The sequence below is a fragment of the Rhinoderma darwinii genome, chromosome 6 (genome assembly GCF_050947455.1).
Source record: "Rhinoderma darwinii isolate aRhiDar2 chromosome 6, aRhiDar2.hap1, whole genome shotgun sequence".
Classification (NCBI taxonomy): Eukaryota; Metazoa; Chordata; class Amphibia; order Anura; family Rhinodermatidae; genus Rhinoderma; species Rhinoderma darwinii.
Window position 1 is genome coordinate 4,056,388 of NC_134692.1, and position 19,321 is coordinate 4,075,708.

Genomic DNA, 19,321 nt, shown 5'->3' on the forward strand with positions numbered 1-19,321 from the left:
GGACAGTGTGAACCTTCCAGCCGCTATTTCATGTGATGCCCGTTCCATATGGCAGTATGTAGATGGGAAATGTGGTGACGGCCCGGGGGTTGTAAGAGGCCGTTAGTGTGTAACAGTGATATGTCCGGTCACCATTTTGGCTGCACGAGGCTCATAGCTGCAGGTATGATGGATTTCCAGCATTTATTCTGTTTTTTGCTATAAGAGTGACTGACAGTATTAATGGTCCGTGAATCCAGTGCAGACAGAACATCGCTGAATGGACTATGGAGGCAGCCAGACCTAGAACTACCCATGTCCCAGCTCTCCCCATAAGAGGACTGGTGGTTGTGGACGGCTGCTTTTCATCTCCACCAGTTTTGATAAATCTTCCCCAGAGTATTAAACGTCCACTAAGAAATGGTCACCATTAAAAATGTAACAAATAACGTTATGATTCTGTACAAGTAAAGGGACTTATCAGGTGGAGATTCACTGTAAATGTACAACCAATCACCATATGATCTTTAGTTACAAAATTCTGTGCTGATTCCATTATATATCTTGTATAGGGGTTGAGGCTACTTTTTTTCTGATACAGAGCTCCAAATGCCCTGTATGGTCATAGAGTTAAATTATACAAATCTGTCTGCCTGCTACCACCACTAGTTACATAAGGTTCTGCTGCCTGCAGCCGCCACTAGGGGGAGCTCACTACATAGATATATACAGCTCCCATAGAGTTACATGATAGCATTCTATCTGCAGCCACCACTAGGGGGAGCTCAATACATAGATATATACAGCTCCCATAGAGGTACATTATAACATTCTGCTGCCTACAGACACCACTTGGGGGAGCTCACTACATACAGATATATACAGCTCCTATAGAGTTACATGATAACATTCTGCTGCCTGCAGCCACCACTAGGGGGAGCTCAATACATAGATATATACAGATCCCATAGAGGTACATTATAACATTCTGCTGCCTGCAGCCACCACTAGGGGGAGCTCACTACATACAGATATATATATACAGCTCCCGTTGTAGTTAAAGAGGCTGTCACCACATTATAAGTGGTCTATCTTGTACATGATCTGATCGGCGCTGTAATGTAGATTACAGCAGTGTTTTTTATTTAGAAAAACGATCATTTTTGACGGAGTTATGACCTATTTTTAGCTTTGTTAATGAGTTTCTTAATGGACAACTGGGCATGTTTTACTTTTTGGCCAAGTGGGCCTTGTACAGAGGAGTGTATGACTCTTACCAATCAGCGTCATACACTTCTCCCCATTCATTTACACTGCACATAGCGATATAGCTATATCACTATGTGCAGCCACATAAACACACTATAACATTACTGTAGTGTCCTGACAGTGAATATACATTACCTCCAGCCAGGATGTGATGTCTATTCACAATCCTGACACTTCTGTAGCGTTTCCGTGAGATTTACAGCAAGGCAAGCGTAATCTCGCGAGATTCCGATGTAACCTGTAATTTAAAACGAGATTACGCTTGCCTTGCTGTAAATCTCACAGACGCTACAGAAATGTCAGGATTGTGAATAAACATGACGTCCTGGCTGGAGGTAATGTATATTCACTGTCAGGACACGTCAGTAATGTTCGTGTTTGTGTATGTGGCTGCACACAGTGATATAGCTATATCGCTATGTGCAGTGTAAATGAATGGAGAGAAGTGTATGACACTGATTGGTCAGCGTCATACACTCCCCTGTACAACGCCCACTTGGCCATATAGTAAAACACGCCCAGTTGTCCATTGAGAAACTCATTAGCAGAAAGCTAAAATAGGGTATAACTCCGTCAAAAATGATCGTTTTTCTAAATAAAAAACACTGCTGTAATCTACATTACAGCGCCGATCACATCATGTACAATATAGGCCACTTATAATGTGGTGACAGCCTCTTTATTACTAGGACCACTGTTATCTACATTACAGCGCCGATCACATCATGTACAAGACAGGCCACTTATAATGTGGTGACAGCCTCTTTATTACTAGGACCACTGTTATCTACATTACAGCGCCGATCACATCATGTACAAGACAGGCCACTTATAATGTGGTGACAGCCTCTTTATTACTAGGACCACTGTTCTCTACATTACAGCGCCGATCACATCATGTACAAGACAGGGCACTTATAATGTGGTGACATAGACTCTTTAATACTTGCTGTAAAACTCTGTCTGCATAAAGATATTTTATGAAATCTATCAGCACGGAAACTTGAACCTACTCAGATAAAAAAAGCTGGTGTCGAAGAGTGGACATTCACTTTAAAAACTTCTGTCAAATTCAGACTTTGGCATCGGAGGCTTTTTGTGACTTGGACGCTGCTTGTGCTGATCCTCGGCTTTCATTATGAGGAGGCTTTGGGGTTGGGTATTTCCCCTCTTTATCAGGCCTGGGCTTCCTTGCATGGTCACTATTTGTATATTGTGCTCCACAATCTCCTGTATCCGAGGATCGGCTTTTGTATTTGTCGCTGTAGTCACCATCTATTGAGCTCCATATTGTGAGTCTCTGTCCAGTCTTGAGCATTGATGAGCGGCTGTCCATGTTCCGTACTCTCCTTCATTTCTGTTTGGTCCGCTGTAACCCCCAATATTTTATCATCTCAGGTGTTCAGCATGTTCCTGGAAACGTTGGTGGATTTCGTTATCATCCACAAGGACGATCTCCAGGACTGGCTGTTCATATTACTCACACAACTTCTGAAGAAAATGGGCGCTGATCTGCTTGGTTCTGTGCAGGCCAAAGTGCAGAAGGCCTTAGACGTCACCAGGTAAGGGGACAATGATGACCTCCGCACAGGCCGTTCACAGCATCTTTTATTGAGAACATTTTGTACTGATCATTTCACCTATGAAAGTCCTCGGCACTAGAACAAAGATGAAGGCAGCGTTTCTGATCCTGTAAAGTAAATGAGGTGTTCTAAAGCCGTCTGCTGGTTATAGAGGGATTATGTCACACCTCACCTGTCATCCACTAAACTAAATCTAGTAGGGTTTCCATGGAACTGATGATATAAACCGGGTGAAGCGGTGGCGTTGTGAGCGTGCGGTGACTCAGGACCGCATGAGTGTCAGTAACCACCAGGGACCAGAAATAGTGTCACCATTTGGATACTTTTTTTTCATGGATAGATTTTTATATTCCTTTCAGGTTTTTTGCTCTTCATACAAAGATCATTATGATCTATGCACAAGTTTGTCAAATGCAGATTTTTCTGCAGCATAGGACGGCCACTAGGGGGCGCAACCTGAAGACTGATGTGCACAGGCTCTTTGAGCTGAAATACGGACTATAAATCCATGTGCTCCCCCCCTTAGTGGCCACTTATCTTTGCAGAAATGTATGTATTCTCGCAGAGCCTATTACAATATAGGATTCCGTAATCATTCAATTATTATACAAGACATGGTGGAAAAGCTTTAATTTGTGGCGGTAGATACAGATTATCGGCAGGACGCTCGTAATCCACGGTCATAATCTGTGCGTTCATATCGTATTGAATTGCAATGAATATAAACGATCTGCCGCCAGTCTCCGCTTCTTCATTGAGGAACGCCGCCACATGACAAGTGTCCGTATTCCCCCGATCATCATACAATATGGAGTGTGAGATCCCGTCCTGTCAGCTCAGGGTAGTGGCGCTGCACCAGGTTCCACCATTGCTGCGTATGTGTCTTGGGATCTGGAGGGTTTTGACGTACGTTGTTTTGGTTTTTGCAGGGATTCCTTTCCATTTGATCAGCAGTTTAACATTTTGATGCGATTCATAGTGGATCAAACACAGACTCCAAACTTAAAGGTTGGTGCCTCCTTCTCTTCTCCTGCTATAATGTGTTCACCTCAAGGAGCCGCTCTTTAGTGCTTCAGTCTATTAAATACAACTCAAGGTGACGTGAAGAATAAGAGCAGCCGGGTCTAAGGTCACCCTGAAGTAACTGCATTGTGGGAGCTGAACGGTCAGACGCGTCTCCAGACTGATGATCGGATGATGGCGACTTCTCTTTTATTCTCTTCTATAAAGTCTCGATCTCCCGTAGGTAAAAGTGGCGATTCTGAAATACATCGAGTCGCTTGCCCGGCAGATGGACCCCACAGATTTTGTGAATTCCAGTGAAACGCGACTCGCCGTTTCCCGAATTATCACGTGGACGACTGAACCAAAGAGCTCAGATGTGAGAAAGGTGAGTGACGCCCGTCCCTGTGGTTCTGATCTCTCACATGAGGTGTTCAGGTCCTCGCACTTCTGCTCCGCTGTAATGTCTCCGTCCATGTCCCAGGGGCCACATGACGATGTGACGCCTCCTTGTGCTGCGGGCCGTCCTCTCACTTATCCGGTTAGGATTTTCTCGTTGTGTAAGTCATTTGTTTGTCAATTTACCCTCTATAGGAAGCAGAGTCTGGTCCTGGCCCCCGGCTATCGTCTTTAGTCTCAGGGCCACTGACCTCGTGTAAATTGTCTGATACCAAAGTAAGTACAGGATAAACCTGTAGACGCCTCTGCCCGGCTCTGATACCTCTACATGTCTTCTCTCCTGTGCACTTGTAAGTGATCTGCGGCAGAGATGAGATGTCCTGAATTGGACGGTTAATTAGTGAATTGGTTATTAACCCCTTCGTGACCAGCCTTTTTTTAGGCCCTAATGACCAAGCTGTTTTTTTTTTTTTTGTTTTTTCGTTTCTCTATATTCTCATGTACATTTTTTTTATTCTTCCGTCGTCATAGCTGTACGAGGACTTGTTTTTTGTGGGATTAGTTGTATTTTTTAATGGCACCCTTTTGGGCTAGATTCCGCCATTGTCCTATGCGTTTTAAATTCACGCCGTCCATTGTGCGGCATAAATAACACATTACCTTTGTTCTGTGGGTCGGTAGGATTACGGCGATACCACACGTAGAGGTTTTTTATGTTTTACGTCTTTTGCACGATACAAACACTTGAACTAAAATGATTCGCTTTTTGCATCGTCGCTTTCCAAGAGCCGTAATTTTTTTTCTCTTTCCGTTAGTGGAGTGATTTTTTTAGTGCTTTTTGTTTTGCAGGACGAGACGTAGATTTGATTGGTACTGTTGTGGGGTACATGGGACTTATGGATTGACTTTTATTATGACTTATTCGGGGGCAATGGAAAAAAAAATAGCAATTTTGCTGCATTTTATTTTTTTCGTGCTCACCTTGCGGTTTAAATTACATATTAACTTTATTGTTTGGGTCATTACGGTGGCGGCGATACCATGTGTGTGTAGTTTTATTTATTTTTTTACACTTTTACTAAATAAAACCACTTTTTATGGAAAACCATGTTTTGTTTTTTTTACTGTCATTTTTATTCATTTTTATTTTACATTTATTACTTATTTAATTAGTCCCACCAGGGGACTTCACTCTGCGATCTCTTGATCGCAGATATAATGCTTTGGCATACTTAGTATACCAGAGCATTGTCCCATTGTTACCCATGGCACCACATCGGAGGTCCGCGATTGGATTTGCGAGCTGCCGATGGGTGGGAGAGGGAGCCCCTCCCTCTGTAAATTACGTAAATGCCGCGGTCGTAATTTAAATGCCGTGGTCGCATTTAACGGGTTAAACGGCCGCGATCGAAGTAAACTTCGATCGTGGCCGTTGGAGCAGGAGCCCGGCTGTCATCGGACAGCTGAGCCCCGGCTCCAGCGACTGCCTAGCCTGAGGCCATGAAAAGGCGTATTGGTGGTCACTAAGGGGTTAAAAGTAGTATTCCCGCCACAGCTCCTTATATACACCGTTGGGTTCTGCCCTGTCCTACATATCTATATGACCCTCCCACTTGTCGCTCCTCCGTCCTTCAGCTCTTGGCAGCGGTGACTGTAGGTGAACGAGTACAAGGAGAGGTGGAGCCGGCCGCTCAATTACTATTTTATCTTTAATTCATGGAAAGGAATACAATGTTCTGCTTTACAGCTCTGCACATCCTCCACCTGCTTGTAATTTCACAGCGACTCCAGAAATCATCGTTGCGCTGAGACCGATCCGCACACGATCATTAACCCCTTCCTGGCCTCCTCCAGACTGTTGTACTGACATTTTATATTTCTGCTGATCTGTTTCTCACATCCTACAAAAACATTTGGTTTGGTCTATTGATGTGAGTGCAGCTCTGGGGTATAATACAGGATGTAACTCAGGATCGGTACAGGATTAGTAATGTAATGTATGTACACAGTGACTCCACCAGCAGAATAGTGAGTGCAGCTCTGGAGTATATTACAGAATGTAACTCAGGATCAGTACAGGATAAGTAATGTATGTACACAGTGACTCCACCAGCAGAATAGTGAGTGCAGCTCTGGAGTATAATACAGGATGTAACTCAGGATCAGTACAGGATAAGTAATGTAATGTATGCACACAGTGACTCCACCAGCAGAATAGGGAGTGCAGCTCTGGAGTATAATACAGGATATAACTCAGGATCAGTACAGGATAAGTAATGTATGTACACAGTGACTCCTCCAGCAGAATAGTGAGTGCAGCTCTGGAGTATAATACAGGATGTAACTCAGGATCAGTACAGGATAAGTAATGTAATGTATGTACACAGTGACTCCACCAGCAGAATAGTGAGTGCATCTCTGGAGTATAATACAGGATGTAACTCAGGATCAGTACAGGATAAGTAATGTAATGTATGTACACAGTGACTCCATCAGCAGAATAGTGAGTGCAGCTCTGGAGTATAATACAGGATATAACTCAGGATCAGTACAGGATAAGTAATGTAATGTATGTACACAGTGACTCCACCAGCAGAATAGTGAGTGCAGCTCTGGAGTATAATACAGGATGTAACTCAGGATCAGTACAGGATAAGTAATGTAATGTATGTACACAGTGACTCCACCAGCAGAATAGTGAGTGCAGCTCTGAAGTGTAATACAGGATGTAACTCAGGATCAGTACAGGATAAGTAATGTAATGTATGTACACAGTGACTCCACCAGCAGAATAGTGAGTGCAGCTCTGGAGTATAATACAGGATGTAACTCCGGATCAGTACAGGATAAGTAATGTATGTACACAGTGATCACCAGCAGAATAGTGAGTGCAGCTCTGGAGTATAATACAGGATATAACTCAGGATCAGTACAGGATAAGTAATGTATGTACACAGTGACTCCACCAGCAGAATAGTGAGTGCAGCTCTGGAGTATAATACAGGATGTAACTCAGGATCAGTACAGGATAAGTACTGTAATGTATGTACACAGTGACTCCACCAGCAGAATAGTGAGTGCAGCTCTGGAGTATAATACAGGATGTAACTCAGGATCAGTACAGGATAAGTAATGTAATGTATGTACACAGTGACTCCACCAGCAGAATAGTGAGTGCAGCTCTGGAGTATAATACTGGATGTACCTCAGGATCAGTACAGGATAAGTAATGTATGTACACAGGGACTCCACCAGCAGAATAGTGAGTGCAGCTCTGGAGTATAATACAGGATATAACTCAGGATCAGTACAGGATAAGTACTGTAATGTATGTACACAGTGACTCCACCAGTAGAATAGTGAGTGCAGCTCTGGAGTATAATACAGGATGTAACTCAGGATCAGTACAGGATAAGTAATGTAATGTATGTACACAGTGACTCCACCAGCAGAATAGTGAGTGCAGCTCTGGAGTATAATACAGGATATAACTCAGGATCAGTACAGGATAAGTAATGTAATGTATGTACACAGTGACTCCACCAGCAGAATAGTGAGTGCAGCTCTGGAGTATAATACTGGATGTACCTCAGGATCAGTACAGGATAAGTAATGTATGTACACAGGGACTCCACCAGCAGAATAGGGAGTGCAGCTCTGGAGTATAATACAGGAATAGTAATGTATCAACTGTTTATAGAGATTAATTCTATATGTTAACTTTGAATTTATATTCCACATTATAGTGTATGTCACCTCTAAACATCATTTTAGTTGTTTAGTAATTGTATGGAGGATAAGAAGCAAGTAAATATTCTGTCCATGCGCTTCTCTTAGGTGTGTACTGGCTCTAGATTCTGGAGGGGGGTGACTAACCTGCTACCTGGGTTCACGTGTATTTCTTTTAGTTTTTACAACTCTGAGCAGGTTATAGACTGCGGTCACCAGTGTGTGAGGGAACAGAACGCTCTGTATCCAGTGAATGAGCCAAATATGACTGCAATAAAATGTCCTGCGCTCACAGCTGAGCGCGGATCCACCCAAACAGGGCAGGTCAGCAAAGTGCCATTCCCGACATACATATAAATGCTATTAGTACTCAACGTCTCAGCCCGGCGCTCGCAATCCTTGACTGTGTCCTCTGACGTTGATGGCACAGATTTAAGGTGTCCGCCTGGTGTCCCCGCACTCCTGACTGCGCACACCTGATAACCTGCAATGAAAACCACCGTATTGTAAACGGAGACCGGTTTTGTGATGTTCTGCATCATTTTACTGAGCCGGCAGATTTGATCGTTGGCTGATATTTTTACTAATACAGTTTTATTGTGGTTCTTGCTGTTGTGTTCTCTGCTGTGCGTCATCTCGCTGCTTGGCAATGAGGAGGTCGCTTCTTATTATGTAACTTACTGAGCCGTTCATCCCTGTGACAGAACAGCTTCCCCTCCATAATGTATTCTCTCTATAGAGCCGGTCCAGCTCTGAGCGATGTCCTGTCTGACAGTCCCGTTGCTAAGGATTTGGTACCTATCAACCACAGTCTTTTAATTAGTTGTCAGGCAGTGTGTCCATAACAACGAGTGTGGTTTTTTAAATTACTGGGATCTTTAGAATAAAGGTTTTTTTTTCTCTGGACACGCTAGTGGCATATTAAGGGGTTGTGTAGATGTCGGAGCAGTGGGCGCACAACCTCTGGGAATCGCTCCGATACTACGAATGGTGCCTAGTCCTGTTCCCAGAGGAGACGTGGCTGAACTTTGTTACTCTACACTGATGTCTATGGGAGATGCGGATCTATATTTTCACCTTTTATTGAGTTGTAGTCCTCTAGTGCTGAAATATATTGGCATTAACATGAGCAGGTCCCGCCAGTGTTCCCCGGCACATTAGTGGGTAAGGAATCCTCTGATTTCTAGGTCACCCTTATTAGTCCAGGTCGTTACCGTTCCCTGTGTCGTCTTCATGCAAATAGTTAAAAAGGGGAAATTAATGGATCCATCAAGTCTGACAGTGCAGTGTCGTGTTGTTTTTTTTGCATTTGACCCAAAAATAGCTGCTTTGATGTCAGCAATGTGAGCCTGACATAGCAATGCTGCAGAACCCGTTCCTCGGAGATGACAGCCAATGTGTCAGGTGGTTGCAGCAAGCGTGGCCAGGAGGACGATGTTCTGGACTCCTGCAGCTCGATCGCTCTCCAGCCCCAGAACGGCAGCAAACGACTTGTATTGCGTCCTCTGGGTGTTTAATATGTTGGGTTTTTTAGAGACCGTTACCTGTATGTGACGCGCGGCGACCTGTATGCGACGCACGGCGACCTGTATGTGACGCACGGCGACCTGTATGCGACGCACGGCGACCTGTATGTGATGCACAGCCACTGCTGCCGTTATTCTAGATGTGAGAAGTCACATAATGCTGCTGTGTAGTCCTGGGATACAGTGAACACTATTGGGTACAGATCACGTCCGAGCTTTCCCCCTAGAGATGGAGCGACCAGTGTGCGCCAGGTGACCGCTCTGACAAGTTGGTTTTGGCTGTAAGTCGCCCGTGTTGCGCGCTTCAGGCCTCGCTCCAGAGCTGCACATAAAATGCCTCTTAATCTGCCGCCTCCACTGACCCTGTAATGAGCTTCTATTTCATTAGCTGGAAATGGCTTTTGTGCACGTTCGTGAATTGTAAGATGGAGCCATAATAAAGATTGCTCCCTCCAGGCTCTGAGCGCTCCACTCGTTACCAGCTTGTAATATAATAAATCATTACAGAAGCTGGAAACCCGCCTGAGGCTGAGAACTTAGGAGCGAGCCTGTGCAACGAGTTTACTGCCTCCTATTTCTGAGAAACCTGAGCTCCCGTCTAAGTCATATTGTGCACAGAATGTTGTGTATCAGCATTTATTCTCCATTGTGATATGTAGCAGAGCTGGAGCTGTTACCTGTGCTCACCTCATCACACTGTGTTTGGCTCGCGAGCTGTGAACCTTTTATTACGTCTCGCTGTCTGGAGACCTCTTGTGATTGATACACGTTGCTCTTTAATCCATCTCCTTTGGTCCTGACGTCTTGTAGCGTGAGCAGCGTGAGCAGCGTGCCGCTCGTCTCATCTCGTACAGACTCTGCAGTGTTTTATGTCCACAGACGAGATCTATGAAAATGTTATCCGGAACCATGACAGATTTTTGGGAGTTTCTTTGGCTTCAGGTTCTCGCTTGTCCCGATATGCTAATAAGTTCCTGGTATCTGTGACCTGATTTTGTTCCACGTCTCACCAGTATTTTCTTGGGTTGCCGCCATCAGAACAAAATGATCCTGGTGTTCTTCAGTTTATTTCCAAAATACTCGTGTTTGTTTTGAGGGTAATAATGGAAGGCTTTATCTTAAGTGAAGTTTTAATAATGCTCCTCAGTCCTATAAAAACAATGCGCTTTTAACGTCCGTCCCTCAACGCCACTATTACAGTTTAGGAGTCGCATTGTATTATGTGGGAGGTGTAAATAGCGTTTTGCCCCCTCGGCTGTGTCGGCCATGATTGATTCCTCCATGATGTGTTGACTTGTAACTTACTAAAAACTACTACAGCGATGGACACGACACTGGAGCCATAGCCGCCATGTTGGCTGATCAATAGGAAGTCGCGCTCCAATGCCGGACTGGTCAGAGCTCTGGCTCCCGGGCCTGGTCCAGCTCCTCTGTAATCATTCTGTAGTCTGTTCTTTATATTATGTTTTTTATGTTTCAAGTTCAATGAAAATTGTATTTATTTTTTTTGCTCTACAGTGTAGTAAATAAAAAATAAACTCCAGTTCTACCGGGAGACCGCCAGTAAGTAGGCTAGCTACCGCTGCTGACAGATCTTCTTATGGCTCTTCTATATTCCTAATTATGGCATTTGTGAATACCCAGAACCTCTGGCTCATTAACACAAACATCCAATAACATGGAAATACCTTATACCAGTCAAACCCGCAGCCCGTTCATAGCAGGATATACGAAGAGTCAAATAGAGACGTATGCAATCAGATCAGTCAACAGCAACGGAGTTCAGGCACACAAAGTTAAAGGCTTAGTTCTCCTTTCTCACCCCCCTCCGCCAGTCCCTTCAGATTTTGAACAGTAAAATGGAATAACCGACGGGACTGATATTTACTGCTTGTGCTTTATATCGTTCTCTGTCTGTTATTTGTAAACTTCTCTATAAGCGTTGTCACTGTGTTCCACACTCCTGCAGCAGAATTACGTATTTCCGTTTCTTTCCCTTGAATGGCGCTCTGCACGGCAGTGTCATGAAGCCCAGGCACTGCATAACTGGCCGTACGATGACCTTGCAGCCAGACGCAGCGCAGTGTCCTCCGGGTCTGAGACCAGCCTGGACGATACGTGCAAAAAGGTAGAGATCCGAAACGCGTGTGCACAGACCACAACACTGCACTTCATAGGTGTGCGATGCGTATATAATACCCTGATCATTGAGTCGGACAGGCCGGCTTCCTCACAGGATGATGTCCTATTATATATTAGCTGTGTATGTGTGTCACGTGATAGCTGTAAGTCTCGTCTTTTGTACTGGGCACTTCCCCCTCCTCCCGCTGTCTCTGGTAACGTCCATCATGCAGCAGCCACGGCTTGGCCTTCATATTCATGTTGTGTAGGGTTTATAATCAGCCATACCCCTGAACAGCGCAGACCTTCCCCATCTGGGAGTACATTTTATCTGCCATCATTGATCTTCTCACGCCTCCAACATGCAGCAGGACCAGCGCTGAGGAGCAGATGAGGAAACCTAGAATATCCGGATAGTGGTGGTAGTAGTGGTAATTCGGTGTGATCCCTCGGGTTCATTGATCGCTGAGACATGATGGTTTGCGCTGCCGTCTATCTCTTAGGTAGTAATAGAATAAGAGCTGGTGGAGGATAGAGGTTGTAGTACTGGGTCTCCGCTTCTTTGTGGCATCAGGACCAGCTGGTTGGGCACCTGTCCTCAGGAGCTCCAGTCCTACAGAACAGATTATTCCCATACACTTGTCAGGATCATACGTATGAGCGCGTTGTAGAGAGGACGAGGCTTTATATCCAGGTCCGCTGTAATGTCAGTATTGACTCGGACACTGGACATAGACATTTGGCCGACAGCCGCTTCCCCGACTCCTACCTGAAAGGCTATGTAAACCTTCTTAAAAGCTCCTTTTTTTTTTTTTATAAAATAAAAATGTCAATCGGTGTGTTTGGTACAACTCTATGATTAGTTTTTATTTTTTTTAAAAAATGTAACTTTTTGAGATACAGCTGCTTTGTATCCTGTATATAGATCAGCTGTATCTAGCGCGAACACCTAAATCCGTTCGGTCAGTGGGACAGACGGCTTTAGTGTCGGGGTCCAGCATGTGGTCCACCTGTAATCGATCACATCTAAGTTATGACGTGTCACACACCGTAACAGTAAAAATAATTTTTAATGAATTATAGTTGCACAAAATACACTGATACACTGTAACAAAGAAAAAGAAAAATGCTTTCAAAGGTTTACAAAGCCTTGGACAGACAACTTGGGCTAAGCCAACGGACACATTTTTATGGAGGGGGATAAGCAGCTGCGATACAACTCCTGTATAATGGGGTCCATCGGAGTTCCATCAATGATTCCATCGTTTAGATGACAAGAATAGCGCTGTATGCGGCACCCCAAACAGCAGTGTGAACAGAGCCTTAATGATCAGGGACATCGCCACTGAGTGCAGAGCAGGGGTGCGCTGGTCTATGGCGGCAGCCGTCATCTGCGTCCCCTCCATTTATCGGTCTTCGCGTGCAGCTCAGTCCTGTATATTCCCCTCCCTCTTATGTAGAGTTTTTCATATAAGGCCCATTACTGCGTTACCAGGGCAGCCGGAGGCTCCGAGCTTCTTGTTTGTTCCTGCTCCGTCACATTCACCAGGGTAATGATTAATGAGGGAATCCTAAAAATAGAATCACGAAGCGGCTGAATATTAACGTGTATATATATACTCGCGGGCACAGCGTTGGTTTAAAGGAACCCGTGCGGATATTAGTGTTTCAACATGGACAAGGTCGAACCCACCGGCAGGGATATAATGCCTTGACGTCTGCTCTACAGGTGTGTCTGAGTATTACAGGACGTCCTCAGCCTCCATACTTCATATATATGACGCCTGTGAATCGTCACCCCCGGCTAGAATAGTCTTTACACAAACTTCTGTCCTCCCCTCCCCCCTATATATTATATATATATCTCCACAAAAATACAGTGAGAAGTCAGGAGAGACGTGTCTTCTAATATCCTAGAAGAGGGTGATGCTGCGCCCCCCTGTCTGCTCACAGGCCCTCGTATCTCGCAGGGTCACGTCGCTGTGTAATGACATTATAACTTTTTCTGGAAGTTTGGGCACTAAAAGTAATTCTCCAAAATGTATCCGTTCCCCATATTCCTGACGACCCCCACCCCATCCAGACACAGACGCCTAATACATGAATGTGATCACTGCACACAACTTGCCGCGTCCAGCGCTTCCCCTCGCGTCTCCGTGTCCAGCACTTCTTCCTGAACCCTATGACTGAAACGTTCCTGCTATAACTGAGCACAGACTGTGATGTAGATGTGTTATCCTGTGAGTCTCGTACGGTCCCGGATGGTCATTACCCCACTCTTCTGTCTTCCCTTACTCTGACTTCTCTCATTTTAGGCGGCACAAATCGTCCTGATCTCTCTGTTTGAGCTGAACACCCCGGAGTTCACCATGTTACTGGGAGCGTTGCCGAAAACATTCCAAGACGGCGCGACAAAACTACTACACAACCATCTGAAGAATTCCAGCAACAGCAGCATGGTAAGAGCTCCGTCATCAGCACTCACTGCTGTGTGTAGCACCTCATGCCACCCCTGCTGTATATAGCCAGCACTCACATCTGCTCGCTGCTGACATCTGAAATTACTGCAGATTTATTGGTTTGCTGGCGACGGCTTCTTGTTTTTTTGATCCTCAAAAATTTTTATTACAAATTTTTAACGAAAAATACTTCCCAACCCCACTCAAATCCTCCGCTCACAAACAAAAGTTCTACATTGAATGTTAGTAATCTTCCAATTCGCCAGTCCATGGATGTTCCCAGATAGTCCTTCAAAGAAGCAACAGCAAGGAGGTAAATAAAGTGCCCCCTATCCCTTAACATGCCATATAAGACTTAATCATGGAACACGTACGGAACAAAGATATATCAAACATGTGATCGACAAGAATTAGCGCACCGCCCAGATGTACATTTGGGCAGATAGAGCCAGCGACTGACGATCCGCCATCCCCCCCCTACACCAGGAAATTGTTAATCTATAGGGGGCCTATCCACCAGTAGTATCGCTGGAGCCAAACCTGGGGTATCCAACCAAGGGGACCATAGGTCTTCAAATTTAGCAAGGGTCCCCCTTTGGAAATGTACATTTCCAATCGTAGCATAGTGTTCACTCTTGTTTTAAATTCAGAATGAGTGGCGGGTTCTGTATCTTTGGCGACCTCTTCTTAGGAAACCTTCAGGAACTTACATTTCCTCGTCCGCTCTGTAATATGTTCAGATTTCAGGAGCGACTCTGATAACATTATATTTAAGCCTCAGGGCCCTGTTCACATCTGCATTTGGTATAGCGTCGTTCTGTCAGAGGAGCAGGTTCCGTTGAACACCAGAGATAACCGGCACCTGACGGCACCCATTCCCTTTAATGTGTTCCATCAGGGCATCCGTGATTTTACTGGAAACCATAGCGCAGCATCCTGTGCTGTTTCCAGAATTTTAGTGGGATCTGCAATAAAGGCCCCTAACGAAGTCTCCAACGTAGGTGTGAACTTGGTGGAGCGCCGCAGGAGGACATTGTATAGCCTTGTGCAGCTTTCCCAGGTGATAGCAGCGGATCTCTGGAGGTTTCCGCAGCGGACTTGCGGTGATCAGCTGATCGCTGCGGGGATGGTTTCCTGTAGAGACCACTTCCTGTTGATATCCCCCCTCAGAGCAGGGCTGCCTGGATCATGGGTCTGTTTTTCTGTGTGTGATTTTGTTTAGCGTCGGATGATGACACATAAATTAATAATCTGTTTCTGGTTCTAGGGATCCCCGAGCAACACGATGGGCCGAACCCCTTCTCGACATTCAAGCAGCCGGTCAAGTCCCTTAACATCTCCGACCAACTGCTCTCACGGGGGCCTCTCCCCAAGGTAATAATGCTCCCCTCCCCCGATGTATGAGATCTCTGATAACGTCCCGGTCATCGAGCGTCACCAGAGTCGTCCTCCGAGAAGTTCTTCTAATTTATTCTCATCTGATTGTGACGGGTCCTCAATAATCGTGTGAAGGGTCATTTCTATAATTCTAGGTTTACGGATATTTATTCAGCGTTGTTTAAGAGAACCGGCGTAATGAGACGCTTGCAGTGGACGCCACGTTTACAGAGAAATGGTCATTGTAGGAATGTAATATCCGGGTAGTTCTGTTTCTCCCAGGAACATTGTGAGAACCATCTGAAGGGGTTGAAGTCCCCTCGACTTTGAGGCTCGTTTTCTGGACTGGAGTCGGTTGTCAGATATTTGTCTGTTTCCAGCAGTTACTGGTCTGAGGGCGACACGTGGAGCTTCACCTTGATGAAACCGGGCCGATCAGTGCTGATTCTTCATTACAGCGCTCGGTCTGCTGACGGCTTCTATCTGTGATGTTGGGTGTAAGTTCTTGGGGTGATGGGGATTTGCTCCGCTCCACAGTGAGGACGGGCGGCTGTGCGCTGGTTGTAGATTTGCTTCCAGGTAATTTGCTGTAATGTTTCCAACCACCAGTTTGTATAATGATCGGGGGAGAGGGTTCTGCACTCATTGTAGAGTAATTAGGGGTCCATCATCTGTCAGTAATCCCATATACATAGTCCCAGATCACGGCAGGGCCCGCTGATCCCCACAACTGGGCGAGCGCTTCACCTGCCAGTTACAGCTGCCCGCAGCTCTCCAGTCGGCGGCTGTACGTGTAGGAACGTTGTGAGCCAGTTAGTGATTTGTAGACGTCTGAGCAGAACAATGTCCTGTTCTTGGGAAGGAGGAAGATGTTTGAGGATCCAGTCATTAAAGATTTCATCATCTTAGCGCCCCGAACGTTCTTCGTGTCAGAGATGGGACTGAACGCCGGCGTCCTGAATATTTCGTAGAATTGTCCTGTCGTGCCCCTCGCTATGGCGTCTGTCGCCGGTCGTTTACTGCGCTCCTCAAATATTTTTTATTTGTATACACGGAGGTGGTGGAAGGTCCGTCGTCTGTAATGTCTTTGTATCTGCATCTCTCTGGGGTCTGTGGATGTGGCTGCTCCTCTCTCAGCCGCCATGTAGATGCTTTGCAGGTTATGTGAACTCTGGGGAGATGAATCCAGTGCACAGAAAAAGTACAAGAGTCGCCCAGAATTGGAAAATTAATTCAGGGCCCTGATTGGCTGCGATGGACAAAAACACCACATTTCCTTTTGCACTAATTTTGATACATCTCCCCCATTGTGCTTCGTGTGAGTGACCTGAAGCCCATGTATCAGAGGGTAACGCTCATCATTGTTGTATAATGGGGGCTGCACAACATTAATTGCCTCGTGTCGACCTTTCTTCCTTGTACAAATGGTCCAGACCTTGTGGTCACCGCAGCTCACACTCCACAGAGACCAGTCCGGTATAATCTGTCGGACACGCAGCTCACACTCCACAGAGACCAGTCATGTATAATCTGTCAGACACGCAGCTCACACTCCATAGAGACCAGTCAGGTATAATCTGTCGGACACGCAGCTCACACTCTATAGAGACCAGTCAGGTATAATCTGTCGGACACGCAGCTCACACTCCATAGAGACCAGTCAGGTATAATCTGTCGGACACGCAGCTCACACTCCATAGAGACCAGTCAGGTATAATCTGTCAGACACGCAGCTCACACTCCATAGAGACCAGTCATGTATAATCTGTCGGACACGCAGCTCACACTCCATAGAGACCAGTCCGGTATAAACTGTCGGACACGCAGCTCACACTCTATAGAGACCAGTCAGGTATAATCTGTCGGACACGCAGCTCACACTCCATAGAGACCAGTCAGGTATAATCTGTCGGACACGCAGCTCACACTCCATAGAGACCAGTCAGGTATAATCTGTCGGACACGCAGCTCACACTCCATAGAGACCAGTCTGGTGTTATGAATCTAAATTCTGATGTCACTTTTTATAATCTGTCGGACATGCAGCATTTGTTCCTCCCTCTCTCCCCTCCCCCTCTTTTCCCATCATCCTCTCCTTGGTCCCCCTCTCCACACGCTGGGGGGCTGGAGTGCTGATAGACCCTCTAAGCATCTCCCTCCGTCTCTCTCCTACCCCACTCTGCCGTCTCACAAGTTGTCTCTTACTCTTCGAGGTGACGCAGTCGCTTTATAACCTGTTCAGTGTCACAATATTATTACAGATCCCAGGAAAGTGTTGAAGTCATAGAAATCTCTTACCTCCGGTTTCATACAATGTTACTAGAGAACGAGGTCGCGCTTACCCATTACCGCCATCTCATGTCAGACTGCAGACTGGCCATATCACCGCGTGTGGCGCTGCCGCCGTCCTCTGCTGCTCTTGCTTTACCGTCTGTCGGGTTATCATCCTCCGACCCCCGTCCATCCGCAGCTGCCGCCGCCTGCACATCGTCCTGGATGTTTCTCACATGGTTTTCTTTGTGTTTATTTTCATGGCGTCTTCCGTCCTCAGGTTGTTGTCAGTCGTTTCTGTGTTTTGGAGATAAAGGTGCAGGTCGGGTCATAGTGACCCTTTCATCCCTGTAGTTCCAGAGTATATGCAGGTTGTGTATAATATACGGCTCGTGTAGACGAGAAGCCGCCCCTAGCGCTGCATGTCCATCATGGCTTTACGTGCAGCCTCATAGATTGCAGGGGGAGGCCGTGCCATCATCTTGTAGATGTGCTTTACTCTCACAGTCTCCGCTGCTAACCAGAGATACTGGAGGCTTCTACATGTGTCTCATTTCATCATCAGTCCTCACGTAGTCACTTTGGATATTGGCATGTTCTGCACTGGCGTCAGATGAAATAATATTGTGACAGCCGGTTTTCCTGTCCGTCACTTGTCTTGGGTCCATCCTGTGGGTGCTCTCGCATGGCATTACTGGCAGGTCTGAAGCTTGTCTTGCCATGTGCCACCTCCTGCGTTGAGTAGTCCAGGGTGTTACTTCTATTATGGGGAGACCACATGCAGCAGTTGTGGGGAGTCCTCAGGAGGTTGTTGGGTGGTGTATGGAGGGTCTGGTTCTCCTTGTGTTATTTGGGGGGGTAATTGAGCTCAGTCCATTTTTTGCACGGAATATAAATGTGTGCAGAGCATCGTCCGGTCCCACCGTCACTCCGCTGCCATCCGTACAGTGAAGCGCTCCTTGTGCCTCCCGGCCTGCGCTTGTCTGTGCTCCATGGCGATATTCTCTGTTTCCATCCTGGGCGTCGTCTGGAATGTTCTGCACAATCCAATGGGTTCATCATTCTCGGGGCACGATCAGGTTCTTCCCATTGCTGACTTGTGTCTGCGCTTTCATTAAGGTTGTTTTGTTTTTTATTTTTGGCTGCAGTTTGCTGGATTACGACACTGAAAACCTGAATTCAGATGAAATCTACAGCTCGCTCCGCGGAGTCACTGAAGCCATAGAGAAGTTCAGCTTCCGCAGCCAGGAGGATCTGAATGAGCCGGTGAAGAGGGATGTAAGGAAGGACGGTGACCTGGTGAGACGCTTAGAAATGAGCAGAATATCATGTAGAGACGGAGGGTGGTGGTGATTATAATCCCAATATATCGCAGGAGATTTATCAATCGTGTCGACTGCATGAAAATGGCTGAAATTGCACCAAAATGATAAATGGTGCACATCCCACGGCGTGTTAGACATGTTTCTCCATTACATTTAGACCAAAAAGTGGCGCACATTTTACTACTCTCTTACCTGATGAAGGCATTTATATGGTCCTGAAACGCGTTGTCTGGGTTTCCATAACATCCCGTCATTTCTAAACAAAAACCTCATGATGTGCC

The 19,321-nt window shown here is 45.9% G+C and overlaps 1 protein-coding gene across 1 annotated transcript in view; it reads left to right on the forward strand.

The window, feature by feature from the left end:
• Positions 1-19,321, forward strand: part of CLASP1 (cytoplasmic linker associated protein 1) — a 147,659-nt gene that overhangs the window by 116,290 nt on the left and 12,048 nt on the right. Inside the window, exons 30-35 of the mRNA XM_075829053.1 lie at positions 2,647-2,810; positions 3,761-3,839; positions 4,078-4,221; positions 13,924-14,067; positions 15,335-15,441; positions 18,864-19,014. Coding sequence (XP_075685168.1) covers positions 2,647-2,810; positions 3,761-3,839; positions 4,078-4,221; positions 13,924-14,067; positions 15,335-15,441; positions 18,864-19,014 — 789 coding nt within the window. The remainder of the gene's footprint in view (positions 1-2,646; positions 2,811-3,760; positions 3,840-4,077; positions 4,222-13,923; positions 14,068-15,334; positions 15,442-18,863; positions 19,015-19,321) is intronic.